At 39.7% G+C, this 13,759-nt stretch overlaps 1 protein-coding gene across 4 annotated transcripts in view; it reads right to left on the reverse strand.

The window, feature by feature from the left end:
* Positions 1-13,759, reverse strand: part of USP24 (ubiquitin specific peptidase 24) — a 154,997-nt gene that overhangs the window by 50,457 nt on the left and 90,781 nt on the right. For 3 of the 4 annotated variants that reach the window (XM_060089864.1, XM_060089863.1, XM_060089862.1), the window contains exons 29-37: positions 13,359-13,444; positions 13,100-13,193; positions 11,410-11,565; positions 8,096-8,193; positions 5,233-5,328; positions 4,885-5,113; positions 3,802-3,961; positions 2,770-2,925; positions 542-612 (exon numbers count right to left, since the gene is read on the reverse strand). In XM_060089864.1, the coding sequence (XP_059945847.1) occupies positions 542-612; positions 2,770-2,925; positions 3,802-3,961; positions 4,885-5,113; positions 5,233-5,328; positions 8,096-8,193; positions 11,410-11,565; positions 13,100-13,193; positions 13,359-13,444 (1,146 nt within the window). The remainder of the gene's footprint in view (positions 1-541; positions 613-2,769; positions 2,926-3,801; positions 3,962-4,884; positions 5,114-5,232; positions 5,329-8,095; positions 8,194-11,409; positions 11,566-13,099; positions 13,194-13,358; positions 13,445-13,759) is intronic. The other variant, XM_060089865.1, reaches the window with a different exon arrangement.

The raw sequence follows: 13,759 nt of genomic DNA on the forward strand, positions 1-13,759 counted from the left end.
CTGAATAAACTAGGGCTAATTTAAAACAAGTGTAGTCTGGGAACTAATTTCCCAAATTATTCTAGTACTGTACTCTAATCAATAGGTTTATAATTTACTGTAAATGAAAATAAGGAAAAAACTCTTCTGCAAGTGCCTCAAAGTTAACTTTCAAGGTCAGGTACAAAAATGAGGATTATAAAATCTAATGAAAGTTCATGGCTTGAGGTTGGTCTTTCTTGATTTTGACCAACTTGTTGATGCTTAATGCTAGCTGCCTTGGCCAGCTATGGATACTGAACACTGGCTGTAAGATTTTTTTATAAACAAACACAAGTTAATCACAGCAGTAGTCTCTTAACTTTCAGTGAAATATGGAACAGAAAGGAGGGCAACAGTCCGAATGGTCACTTTGCTTTCAGAGTGCTCTGTGGCCTTTCTGTCTGATTCCCTGAGAGGACTAAACACCATCCCTTCTATACTCCCCATAATGTCACAGGTATCCAGAGAGCCCATGCAGAACAGGACCAAAGGGGCTTTTTATAAAGTAAAAAATCCTTACCTCAGCACTTGGTGATCCAAGCAGAATATCAATGATAAAATCAGCAACACAGGGCAAGTTATAGAAAGATGCTAATGGTAAGAATAAAGAGAATGGGAGCAGGGGAGGAAAATAAGTTAGGAAATACATTTTCAAAATTTCAAAAATTCTGAATAATTTCTTAAGCTTAACTATCTTAGAAATCATCTCTTCTTCCACACAGAATCAAATTCAGTGCCTCCACAGCTGCACCCACGTCTCTGAGTCTATCCCATGAGAGCCCAAGGTGCTCAGGAGCAGGACTGTGTCTTGGTCATCTTCACACCTGGACATTTTTGCATGATGCCGTGTGCATACCAGTTACAGAATAAATGTCTTGCCTTGATAAAACTATCAATACTTGTGAACTATAAAATGTACCCCACAATAAACTTACAAATGATAAAAAAAAGCTTGAAGTTATAATTTTTTCATCTTGATTTGAAAATATCTCTATAATTAAACAATTGCAGGAAAATCGAACTAAAAGTACGGTATATGCTCGATAGCATTTCATAATGAATTACTTTCATATATAAGCCTTTAAAAGCATTTCTGCCCAAAGTAAATCATTTCTGACATTACTGAACTGTCCCATAAACATCTAACTTTTTCTATATGCTTATCTTGACATCTTATATGATGAGTGTGGATGTTATACTAAATACATAATGATCACCAATTCTATGAACAGGCAGTCTGAATCAGTAATAATAGTGAAGAATAGGGCTCTGATGTGTTGGTACAGTTTTTAAAAGTGGAGTTGTTAAGACCTCATCCCTGAGTAAGTATTTATTGAGGGCCTACTACACATCACACAGTGTTTGGGTGCTAAGGATTCAGTAGGGAACAAAATGAACAGAAGTCTCTGTTCTTAACGGAGCTTACCATCTAGTTGGGGAGGGGATAATGACAATAAACACAGTAAGTAGAGAAATTATATCGTATGCTATAAAGTGACAAGTGATATAGAAAAAAAATAAAGGGTTTCAGGTGATGGTGGGTGAGAGAAGGGTTGCGACTTCTTTAAAAAAGGCAGGGCAAGAACATACCAGGAATTAGGAAAAGGCAGTGCAAGGGCCCTGAGGCAGGAATGTGCCTGAGTGTCAGGGAACAGCCAGGAAGCCAGGGTGGCTGAAGCATGGTGCGTGAGGGGAGAGCGGGAGAAGGGGAAGGCACACAGGTGTCACGGGGGTGGATGGTGTCAGGCCTTAGGAAAGACCTGGCTTTCACTCAGGGTGAACCAAGAGGCCACTGCAAGGTTTTAAACAGAGGAGCGATACAATCTGACTTACATTTTAGAAGGTCCATTCTGGTTACTGTGTGGAGAATAAACTGCAAGGGCAGAAGCAGGGAGATTAGTCAGGGCACTACTGCTATAATCCAAGTAAGAGATGATGACGGGTCAGAGGGTGCTAACAGTGAAGGTGGTCTAAGGGGTGGATCTAGATAGAATTTGAAGAAGGATCTGCTGACAGATTAGAAGGCTGTGAAAAAAAAAGGAATCAAGGATGTCTCCAAGAATAAAACTGCTATCAATTCAGATGGGAAATCTCTTGGGTGGTAATGGGCCAGACCAGTAGTTCAGTTCTGGACATGTCAAGTTTGGGAAGTCTATCTGATATCTAAGTGGAGATGTCAGGGGAGCGGTCCAGGCCGTAGAGCCAAATTTAAGTGTTATCAGCACACCGAGGGAATTTAAGGCTGTGAACGTGGATGGGATTATGTGGAGAGAATGAGTGCAGACAGAGATGAGGGACTGAGCCCTGAGGTGTCTAATGTTAAAAGTACGATTAGCAACAGCCCTCGTTTGCCAAAACCAACAATAAAGACAAAAGGGCAAATCTTAAGTTTCATGATTTTTGATACTGGAGTCATTATCAGTTTAGGAATTGATATATAATTCTACTTCTATAGTTTATGACATACAACTTTGGGTTGTTTTAATTCCTCCACTAGATGGTAAGCTCCTGGAGAGCAGACATACTGCCCTGTAACACCTACTGTGGAACCTTGTATATAGAAGGCGCTCAATAAATACCTGTTCAGAATTTAAGTACTCTAGCACTATTCTTACCTATTCCACATGCCAACTTTCCCCTTTGCCACTTCTATTAACATGACCTTATCTGTGAAGGGACAGAAATAATTCCTAACAGAAACCTGGCCTTTACTAAAAGAGATGAATGGCAAGTAAGCCTCCTGCATACCCAGTTGTTGGCTCCGAAGCTGCAAGCACGTAACAAGAAGAGACAAAGCCTCTCCAGCAATCAGTGAGTCTTTGGTGGACACGGACTGCTGTCGCACACAGATGCCTGCGTGCAGGGCTACCGGGTCCCCTTCACTTCCAGAGCTGCAATTGCTTCCTGGAAACAGGCAAGCAGAAGGTTACTGTGGATCCCACAGGACCCTTGAGATTATAATATCCTTTAATGAGTCCCATAATCCTCAAGTGAAAGTAAAGAGTTCAAGAAGACACTTTAGGCTAAGAAACAAGAGAGACTCAGTCACTTGATTCGAACCTCATTGCTTTGTACTTAAAACACATTTGGAACCATTAAAAAATATGTTTATGAGACAAAACTAGTGTCAGGTGATAGAAGTAAGAACATTGCAATTTTGGAGGCATGTGGGAGTCCTGGGATATTAGAAATGTTCCTTATCTTGATTTAGATGGGTTACACATATGTAAAAACCCTAAAAATCCTACATATTTGGCATTTCTGCCCTTTGCTGTGTGTATGTCATACAATTTAAAAACTTTTTAATATTGAGGTATATCCACACACATAGATTGAGTAGGGAAACCAAATGAAGCTGAGAAATAAAGCTATTTATAAAGGCTTAACAGAAAATAACAGGCCAAACCAAGAAAATAATTTTTCCAGGTAAAAATTCTAGATGAATTTTTATTACAGCCACAATTATTGGCCTCACTACACTTTTACACTCAGCAAGCTAAAACTCTGCTTGGTTTCTCTATATTCTGTATTTATAACCTTTTTTTTTTCTCTTAGTATGACATACATAAATGAAGTATGCATATGCATACATGCATATTTGAATGTGCACAAATCTAGAGTGTTTAGCTTGATGTTCAGAAACATTTAGTTTTAGCTTACGCTCAAAAACAAGAGAAAAGGCTTTCTCCTTTCTGTGACTCTGAACAACCTATACAAAGATGATTCTTACAGCTACTTCCTGCCCAATATTCTAATTACTTTATCCTTTTTAATCAGTACCTGAACTGCTGAGTCTGTTTCGAATTCCAGCAGGAAACAGAGAATTACTTTCTTTAATTGGTTGGCTACTCCCAACGAGGTCGAGCCGTCCTGCAGCTGCAGCCCATGACAATCTCATGAAACAAGCCACAGTAGACGTGAAATCACTGACTTCCATTGTCTAAGGAAGTATGGAAAGAGTGTTGTGAGAAAAGGTAGTACTTGAACACATCCCGCTGACTTCAATAACCTCCCCCTGGTCTCAGTTTTTTTTTTTTTTTTTTTTTGCTGTACGCGGGCCTCTCACTGTTGTGGCCTCTCCCGTTGCGGAGCACAGGCTCCAGACACACAGGCTCCGCGGCCATGGCTCGCGGGCCCAGCCGCTCCGCGGCATGTGGGATCCTCCGGGATCGGGGCACGAACCCGTGTCCCCTGCATCGGCAGGCGGACTCTCAACCACTGCGCCACCAGGGAGGCCCTGGTCTCAGTTTTGAGACTCGTTTCCTTCCAAGATCATCCACAAGATAGTCTTTTCCATGCTTCCATACTGTTCAAAGACTTTCACTACCCCTCTGCTACTTGTAATATAGAGAACTCTACTCTCCATGTTCTGGCTTCAAATTACCCATCATCAATTTTGTTTTCATAGTTTCCCCTCTTCCACATTCTGCGTTTTGGCCTATGTGAACCACTGTGTGACCACCTACACAGGCTCTGGCTTTCTCTCTAACTGCTCACGCCCTCCCTTTTGCTTGAACAACTATCCTCTCTCTCCATGCTAATCTCTGTATATCGAATCCCTACCTAGTCTTGAAGGCGTAGCTCAAATGCCACCTCCTACATAAAATCATCCGTGATAGCCACACATGAAGGTAATTTATTCCACCTCCTCTCATGGCCTGTAGAATGCTTTGTCTTTGTAGTTCTAACATTTGATATCTTCTACCTGAATTACAGTTATTTCTGCACTAGTGACTTCTTTCTTACTCACCATAAGCTTCTTGAAGGCAATATTCATGTCAGTAATTTTTATACCTGCATACCACCACCAGTGCCTTCTAAATAGGAGGTACTTAATATTTCTTGAATACACAAATCACTTACTTGTATTGCGACTCGAGCAGCAGGGATGATTTCCTCAACCCTAATGGAAGACCTGTCAGACACTGACAGCTGTCGGTAGGATGACTTTTCTGGGGTACCACATAAGGACATCTGCCTGCTTGTCTGCCGGCTGACATTTCGGAACGGGCGAGAAGTAAGTGCTTCTATGCCGTCTTTGGTGAGGTCTTCCTCTAATAATGTTGGCAATGTTTGTCCCACAAGTAAAAATCTTAAAAGGAAACAAAAAGCTAGGCTTAGTCAAGGTCATTTCATACTATTTTAAAGGATGGGGTTTGGAAGAAAAAGTCAAGAATTGCCTTCTGAGACTAACGCAACGTATTTACATACCTTGCAAGTTGTAGGCAGATGGAATAAACTCCCTGCCTTGTTTCATAGTCTACTTCTGATGGGATGGAATCCCTCTGCATGACATTTACAACCAAACTTCAAAGAAAAGAAAAAAAAAAGGCAGATATTAAAGACTTCTATTTCTTTTATAGGAAATTTTCTGTAAGTAATTTGATTGCTTATAAATGTTATCAGTTACTTAAAATTTCTACAAGATCTTTACCTATAAATGGATCATACATATTCCTATTACAATTATTTCCTATGGTACATGTAACCCTCCTGGTCCATTTAGAATTAGACTCCTTCCTTAGCCAAAAAGATGACCAACACAGAGCGTCTGGATGATTCTCCTTCTCACTAACTGGCTTGGAGTGCACCGATCAACTGCTATCTTGGTACCAGTAGAACTGTCAATTCAAAAATATGTCCAGAATTGGTGTATTCCACAAAGCTTGTTTTTCATATCCACTACCACCTATATTGCTGCAAAAGCTTCCCAACAGTTCTTCCTGATTCTACTCTTGATGTTTCACCGCCAAAATCTATTCTCAAAAGATCAACCAGAGTGATCCTTTAAAAATGGAGGTCACCATGGAACTGCTCTGCACAAAATCCTCCCATGGCTTCCTATTTCCTTCACAGTAGCTTGTAAGATCCTGCATATCCAGACCTCTGGTATCTCTGTGACCTCATGCTTCCTACCCTGCCCCCTCACTCGGCCTCAACCACACTAGACCCCTGCCGGCTTCGCAGGCACCAGGTTTGCCCACACAGGCACTCGCACTGGATGCTCCTCTGGACAGCTTTCCCCCGTATCTCCAGGTCTTGCTCCCTCCCGTCCTTCAGGTCTTTGTAAAATGTCACCCCATCAGTGAAGCTTTCCCTGATCACCCCACTGGATATCAAACCCTCTCCATCCACTCTTCCTTGTCTTATTTTACTCTACAGCTCTTATCACCACCTGACATACACTTTGACTTGTTCGTTTATTGTTTGTCTTCTGTTCCAGACTGTAAAAGCTTCATGAGGACATGGATTTTTGTTTCATCTATTCACTGCTCTGTTCCCAGTGCTTAGAACAATGCAGGCATGTACGTTAACTGACATTCAAAAATAAGCCAGAAGTAAAATGCCTTTATTAGCACAGCTCTGTAACTGGCTGAGGGATCTGAAATGAGTTTTAACCTTCTAGTTCCACTTCTCTGTTTCCCACCCCCTTTATCTCCTCAAGGTCTCACCCAACTTCTCTTCCCCTGAAGGCCTCCAGACAGGAATTCCTTCAATTACCCTCCGTTCAAACTTCAAGTTGGTCTTCACTCTTTCCTCCCACAGATGAAATGGCATGCCTACTTCTTTCTGGAGCAAATCTCCTTCCAACTGCAGTGGAACTTAGCCCCATCGGTTGATCATCCCCCTTTCTTTTATCTTTATTCTTTTATTTTTCATCGGCCCCTTTCAGTCAGCCTATAATGAGAATCAAGTCTTCTACAAATTAAAATCAAAACAGAAGAGCAAACTTTTCCCTCAGTTATTCTACCCTTCAAAGTCCTGTCACCTCCTTTTTCTCACTCAACATAAATAAGAGATTTCTACTTACTGATTCTGCTTCCCACCCTTACACTTGCCATGCAACACTTGGCCAGCTGCTTACGCCCTAAGGCTTTCCTTACACACTGATGTCTCCCTGAACCTCTAGTGTCATTCTCCACTTCTCTCAAGAGCATCATGTCCAAACTGTCCTCTTCACATGACTCACAGGGACCTCGTGTGCAATCAAATTCTTGACTTTCTCACTTTCCTCCATCTCGTTCCGTATTTATTTCCCATATGGATTAAAGATTCACCACTCACTCACTCTCCCAAGCTGGAAATCACAGGCCATTTTATAAATGTTCCTACCCTATATCTAGTCATAAAGACTTGCCTATTCCACCTTAGAAATGTCCTTCTACCACACTGTCCCATATTTAGAAACTGTCACCTCTCCTCTGGAACAGTCATAGTTCTTATAGTTCTCCCTGCCTCCAGCCTCTCCCTCCCACTTCTATTCATCTTCTCCACTGTAGCCAGAGTAACTGTTCTAGGTAACTCCTGGGTTAGAAACCTCCTGTTTTTCCATGGTCTACAAGATAATGCTGAAATTCCTCAATGTGACCCCTCTTTACATATTTCTCTCCTTTACCCTTTGCTCTAGCCTCACTAGGCAACTGTACTTCCCAAGACAGTCCATGATGCTTTCACTCATCCCCACTCCACTTCTGGCTCAGAGTGCCCTTTTCCCCTTATTTACCTAGGGAATGGCGACTCATTGCTCAATTCCTAGCTCAAATGTCACTCTCTGGGAAGCATTTCCTACACTTATTATCCTAAGCAAATCTAACCATTTAACCACTGCTTTCTTCCCCACCCTGCAAAGCACTTTTTATAAGCCTCTGTTTTGATACTTACAATAACTGTTTGTTATTCTTTATTAAACCATGAGGCTCTCAAGGGCAGGGATAATATCTTTACACCCCCATCACTAATGCCTTGCACAACATAGATTACCGACAATCAGATTCACCTTATCTCAAACTGATGTGGGAATGAACAGAAACAGTAAGCCTTCTCTCCTCTACTCAAGAATTTCCCTCACTACCAGAGAGGAAAGAGACATGCTTCTGTCAGTTTTCCAAATAATCAAAAGTCATAAAATGAGTTAAAATATTCCAAAGATTAAAACATCATTCCTTCTTATTATAACTCTCATAATGCTTCACATAATGCCTTGTAAGAATAAGCAAGGCTTGGCAGGAGAAATTAACTAAAATAACTAGATTCATTTTCTGCAATTCATATAACATAATATCGAAACTCTAACCTCAAACCTCCTGCTTTGAGGAAGTTCTCACAAAAGGATTTTGCACAGTTTCTTGCCATGTCATCATCAGCTGTTGGCATGAGTTTGGAGCTTAGAACCTTGGAAAAAGATAGGCACAATTACTCACCCAACATTTCCAGTTGAAATTACTCCTTTATACTCAGTAAAACAATCAGACAATTTGAGTCAGAATCTCTTTAAATGCTGCTCTTCTTTTTACCCCCAGTAGAGTAAGGAGGCTGATGTTTCACAAATAAAATAATCACATTTCCCAAGTTCCATTTACTTAGCGTGAAAAATTTTTCTGTTTTTGAGAGAGCTGGTGTATTCTTTTTATGAAACCAGCAAATGTGAAGGTCTCAGGCTCCCAGACTTAGATAAGAGCAGGTAACATTATGTGTTATGCTGATATGTTCTAGAAAAAGTATATAAACTAAAGTCTTTTAAAACAGCCCATTTATTATAAATGCTGGATGAGTTGCCTGATAATGATTCTAACTCCTATTTACTGAGCACCTATCTACAAAGTACTAGGCATAAGGTGAGGTACTTAACATGCATTCTCTCTTAATCTCACTATGCACAGCACAGGTATTTTACTCTACAGGTAAAGACTGAGACCTGAGAGGTTAAGTGACCTCTCACCCGAGGTCACATAGTTAGAATTCAAGTCCAGATGTGCCTCACTCTAATACCCATGCCCCTTTTATGACACTGCAATACCCACCTAAAGGAAAGCTCAACTAAATATTCTGGTATAGTAGAGAATCATTTCACATAAATAATCATACTGTGGTATGAGACTACGAATCTAGCTCACATTCTAGTTTTACCACCGACAAGCTGAAAGATCTCAGATATGTAAATTTCCTTTTTTTGCCTCAGGCTTCTCATCAGGTAAATGAGGACAATAATTACCTTTACCAGAGGATTGTCTGTAAGTAAGATAAAACAAGCTTAAGGTGCTTTAGTACAAGCACTGGCACAAAACAACTGCCCAGTAAACAACTGCTTATTTAGTAAAAATTTTAAAGCTCATTGCCGCAGTTTCCCCAAGGTTTTAATCTAGATGTAATTCAAGATCCTTTTCTATTCAAAAAAATCTGCTTCTATGAACCTATTAGTTTTACGAGCTTAGATTTTTAATGTGGTATTTTTGTTTAAAGATGCTTTCTTCCGGGCTTCCCTGGTGGCGCAGTGGTTGGGAATCTGCCTGCTAATGCAGGGGACACGGGTTCGAGCCCTGGTCTGGGAAGATCCCACATGCCGCGGAACAACTGGGCCTGTGAGCCACAGCTACTGAGCCTGCGCATCTGGAGCCTGTGCTCCAGCAACAAGAGAGGCCTCGATAGTGAGAGGCCCGCGCACCGCGATGAAGAGTGACCCCCCGCTTGCCACAACTAGAGAAAGCCCTCGCACAGAAGTGAAGAACCAACATAGCCAAAAAAAATAAAAATAAATAAACAAATGTGGGTTTAAAAAAAAAAAATTAAAAAAAAAAAAAAAAAAAGATGCTTTCTTCCTAAGCTGCCCTTTGGGAAACAGGCTCACCAGCCTCAGATCACAAGCATCACACAGGAGAATGGGAACCCTCTGCTATCCTAACCCCTCCTGAATGTCAACAGCCACATGCACACACTCCCCATGTTTAATGGACAATTTAGTAAAGATGGAAGGTTTCTCCCAAGGAATGGGTATTTGGAATATCCACTGTGAATTTTCCTAGTAGGCAAACATAAGTTAAAGATTGAAATGCAAGGACATTAACCTTGCAGGTAATAGTAAAAATAAGTGCTCTGGGAGTGTTAGGTTTTCTACATTTTTTGTGTCAAGCAGAAGAAAACCTATCAGAGGAATTTCCAGTTAATCAGAAGTCCTAAAATTATACCGGAGATAATTTATATAACCCCTTGGCTCTAAGATAATGCAATCTAGGTAGCCAATGACAAGCTAGACCCACTGTTGGGCCATTCTATTTCTCTGGGTGCTCTCAAATGTGGGTGTTAAAATTTATACCTTAACTTTTTGAGACAATCATTCAAAAGCAAATGACAAATCTGGCAGTAATTGTAAGATGCCAATTTCATAAGCTTGAGTTAGCCAAAAATTTCTAAGTAATCTTCTGTTTTAGAATATTGTATGTATTTTTAAATGTCTGCAAGAAATAAGGACATTTTATTTTTAAAATATTTGCTAGATATTTTCTCCTTTTGAACCCAACAGATGTTTTCACAAGAATGACTATTTAAAGGCAAATATGAAATGTTAACACAGCTCCACCATATAAATGAGTGAAACATAAAAATGAATGAATGTAATTTTATACTCCAAATTAGATTGTCAGATGAAATAAAACTTGGAAAAAATGCCCAAGCAGGTAATTTCCTACCAATTATGACCTATGTTGTGATTCAAAACCTACTGAAGATAAATGGTAATTTATCTTGATGATTAAGGTTGCTTAGGCACTGATCTGGATTCCTTAATAAATAATTGACTGGATAGAACATATTAGGGCAAAGCAAAATCATTCAGGGCTTTATTTTCTCCAGATCTTAAGTGGCCTGAGGGTCTAGCCCCTCATCCTCCAAGAGTGGGCCACTCTCCACACTGCTTTGTTACTGTTTTCATTTCATGACTCAGCCTATCCAGCCTCCCCTATGTCTTACTCATAAGATCTTGGAGCAATTATCTTGTCTTTTCAACTCTGATCCTTTAAATACCACAATGACTTGTAGATAGTAAACAGTAAATGTTTACTGAACTAAATCTACTAGTTTAAAGCTACTATTGGGAAGAAGAGTAATAAAAATATTCTTTTGTTCAAATGCTTTCAATTCTTTTTTTTTAACCTTGAAATAATAATGTTAATGTGACTCCTGACAAACTCCTTATAAAGCTTCATTAATGGCCACAAATTACAATAGCTTTTTAAAAATGTTAGGATGCATTTAATAACAAGAAGGCTGAGGATTAGTAACTGATGTTATACAGACTTGCAAAACTTCCAGAGGAAGACAATGACACATTTTAATACATAACAGCTTCCTAATTATTTATTTACATGCTATTTTGCAAGTATAACAATGCACACAGGTATAAATTGAAAAAGAAAACTGAGCATTTTCAAAGTCCAAAACAACAAAATACTTCAATTTATATTCTATTTTTTACTTTTATTAAAACTAATTTTTTTAAATCAACTATTCAAACATAATAGAAACCTATTTACTTATTTCTGATATCTGAAAGCATGAACCTTTAGGCCAAAAGGAATCTGTTAAAATGAAATAAAAAGAAATGCGGTTTCTTACTTCTAAGTTGTAGAGCACTCTGAAGGTGGACATTCCTGGAGCAAAAGATCGAAACAGACTTTCTAAAATTGAACTGGCGCTTGGCTGATGCTGCTGCTTGGAAGAGAGGGATGGAGATTTTGAAGACTGAGCACTTGTTTCAGACAGCAATGTTTTCTAAGTTTAATAGAAAGAAAAAAGGAATATACAGCTCAAAAGCACAAATTAAAGAGAAGCAGATATCACTACATACTCTAATATTTTTTCCGACTTTAATATAATCAAATCAATGAAATTTTCTAAAAATTAACCTCAAAGCCACATCACTCTAATTATTAACAAAGCACTGAACTCCATCACACAGACAGTAAATGCTCAACAGCATTCCAATCCTACAGGAATGCTTCTGGGATTGTATTCTAAGCAACACTAGTGGGGTCATCCTAATTTGTTTCCGTGTTTTTAACATTTGTACCACTAGGAGACTTCCCTGGTGGTCCAGTGGTTAAGACTCTGCACTCCCAATGCAGGGGACATTGGTTCGATCTCTGGCTGGGGAACTAAAATCCCACATACCGCAACTAAGCTCGCGCACAGCAACTAAGCTCGCGCACCGCAACTACTGAGCCCATGCACTCTAGAGCCCTTGCACTGCAACTAGGGAAGCCCGCGTGTTGCAGCAAAGAGCCCTCGCAGCCAAAATAAAATAAATTAATTAATTAAAATAAATAAATAAATAAAATTTGTACCACCAAACATTGATAATTAAATTATAAGATTGCAGTGTAGTAGTTTTGATAACTTTTTTAGTTAGTACAAGTAATATAGTTTTTAATTACATTAGCTCTCTTCTTCCTCAAATTAATATATAAGGTACATGTGACACGATTATGAGCTCATCTAAACTATAATCACTGAAATACAAAATTCATAACTTAGTTCTAACAGCTTTGATCTAAATGAATTTATCCTGAGAACACAAACAATATATAGATAAAACACAATTTCATTATATATATACGACTCTTAAGGAACAAGATTCTAAACGTTAAACAAAAGGAACGGGGCCTCCCTGGTGGCGCAGTGGTTGGGAGTCCGCCTGCCGATGCGGGGGATACGGGTTCGTGCCCCGGTCTGGGAGGATCCCGTGTGCCGCGGAGCGGCTGGGCCTGTGAGCCATGGCCGCTGGGCCTGCGCGTCCGGAGCCTGTGCTCCGCAACGGGAGAGGCCACAACAGTGAGAGGCCCGCATACCGCAAAAAGAAGAAAAAAAAAACAAAAAAAAAAAAACAAAAGGAACTTTAAATATCAACTGTGAAAATATTAAATGATAACCCATTTTTTATGCAAGCAACTCAAACATATGCAACAACCACATTCAGAGAGGCATCGTAACAGAAGAAAAATATCTCAACTCCATCAGAGCTAGAGTCTGACCCTAGCTAAGACCGTTCATCACTCTGCGCTTGGGTTTCCTAATATAAAACATGAAGGAGGTGGAAGCAGATGATAATAAAGGCTCTTCCAGTTCTAAAATTTGATATCATTATTTACAGCAAAGATTTTACAGCAACGGTATTTTTCTAAATTAAAAAAAACTGTTATGGGAAAGATGATATCGTATGACCTTAATGTGATGTCATGATGTATTTTCACTGAATCATGATATAAAATTTCCATGCCTGTTATATAACTATCCAAGATACTCATACCTTTCTTCCTAAAGAATCAAGTTGATCAAGGGCTTCCTGAATGGCTGGATCAGTGGGTATCAAGAGCAGAAGCTTTCGTACTCGTAGAGTTATCCTGAAATTTTTCAAATATTAATTTTTTTTCACACAAACCACAGTTTCAATAACAAAGTCATTTAGTATGGGATGTGAAGTAATATACATTTCAAGTGAACATTTACTGGGTTCCCTAACTTTAATAACTTTCTCTCTTTCAAGCTTTGTAAACATTTCTATTTACCTTGGCTCCTCTAGATTGGCCAGCTGGTAAAGCATGTCAAATACATTACACACAAGCGCCATCACAACACCAGGGAGGGATTTCTCCTGAGGGAGGAAGCAAAACATAAATGCAAATTTACAAAACAATTTTCTCCTTTTCTAATCAAAGGTACAAACAATAAAATTACTGGTTCTTAAAGATTGGCTACTGTAAAACTTGAGGGAAGCATGGTGCTTATCTGCCTCAAACAACAACACACGGGAACACAGTGAGGGACCACTCCCTCTCCTAGCGTGCTCATCACCTGGGCTCTCTTCTCCTACCACCTGCTGGCGAAGGGGCTAAGGTACCAAAAAGCAGGCAGTGGCAGAGAGGCAAAAGGAAGGGCAGATGTGATGAACAGAATGGAGGGTGGGCAC

The sequence above is a fragment of the Mesoplodon densirostris genome, chromosome 2 (genome assembly GCF_025265405.1).
Source record: "Mesoplodon densirostris isolate mMesDen1 chromosome 2, mMesDen1 primary haplotype, whole genome shotgun sequence".
NCBI classification, from domain to species: Eukaryota; Metazoa; Chordata; class Mammalia; order Artiodactyla; family Ziphiidae; genus Mesoplodon; species Mesoplodon densirostris.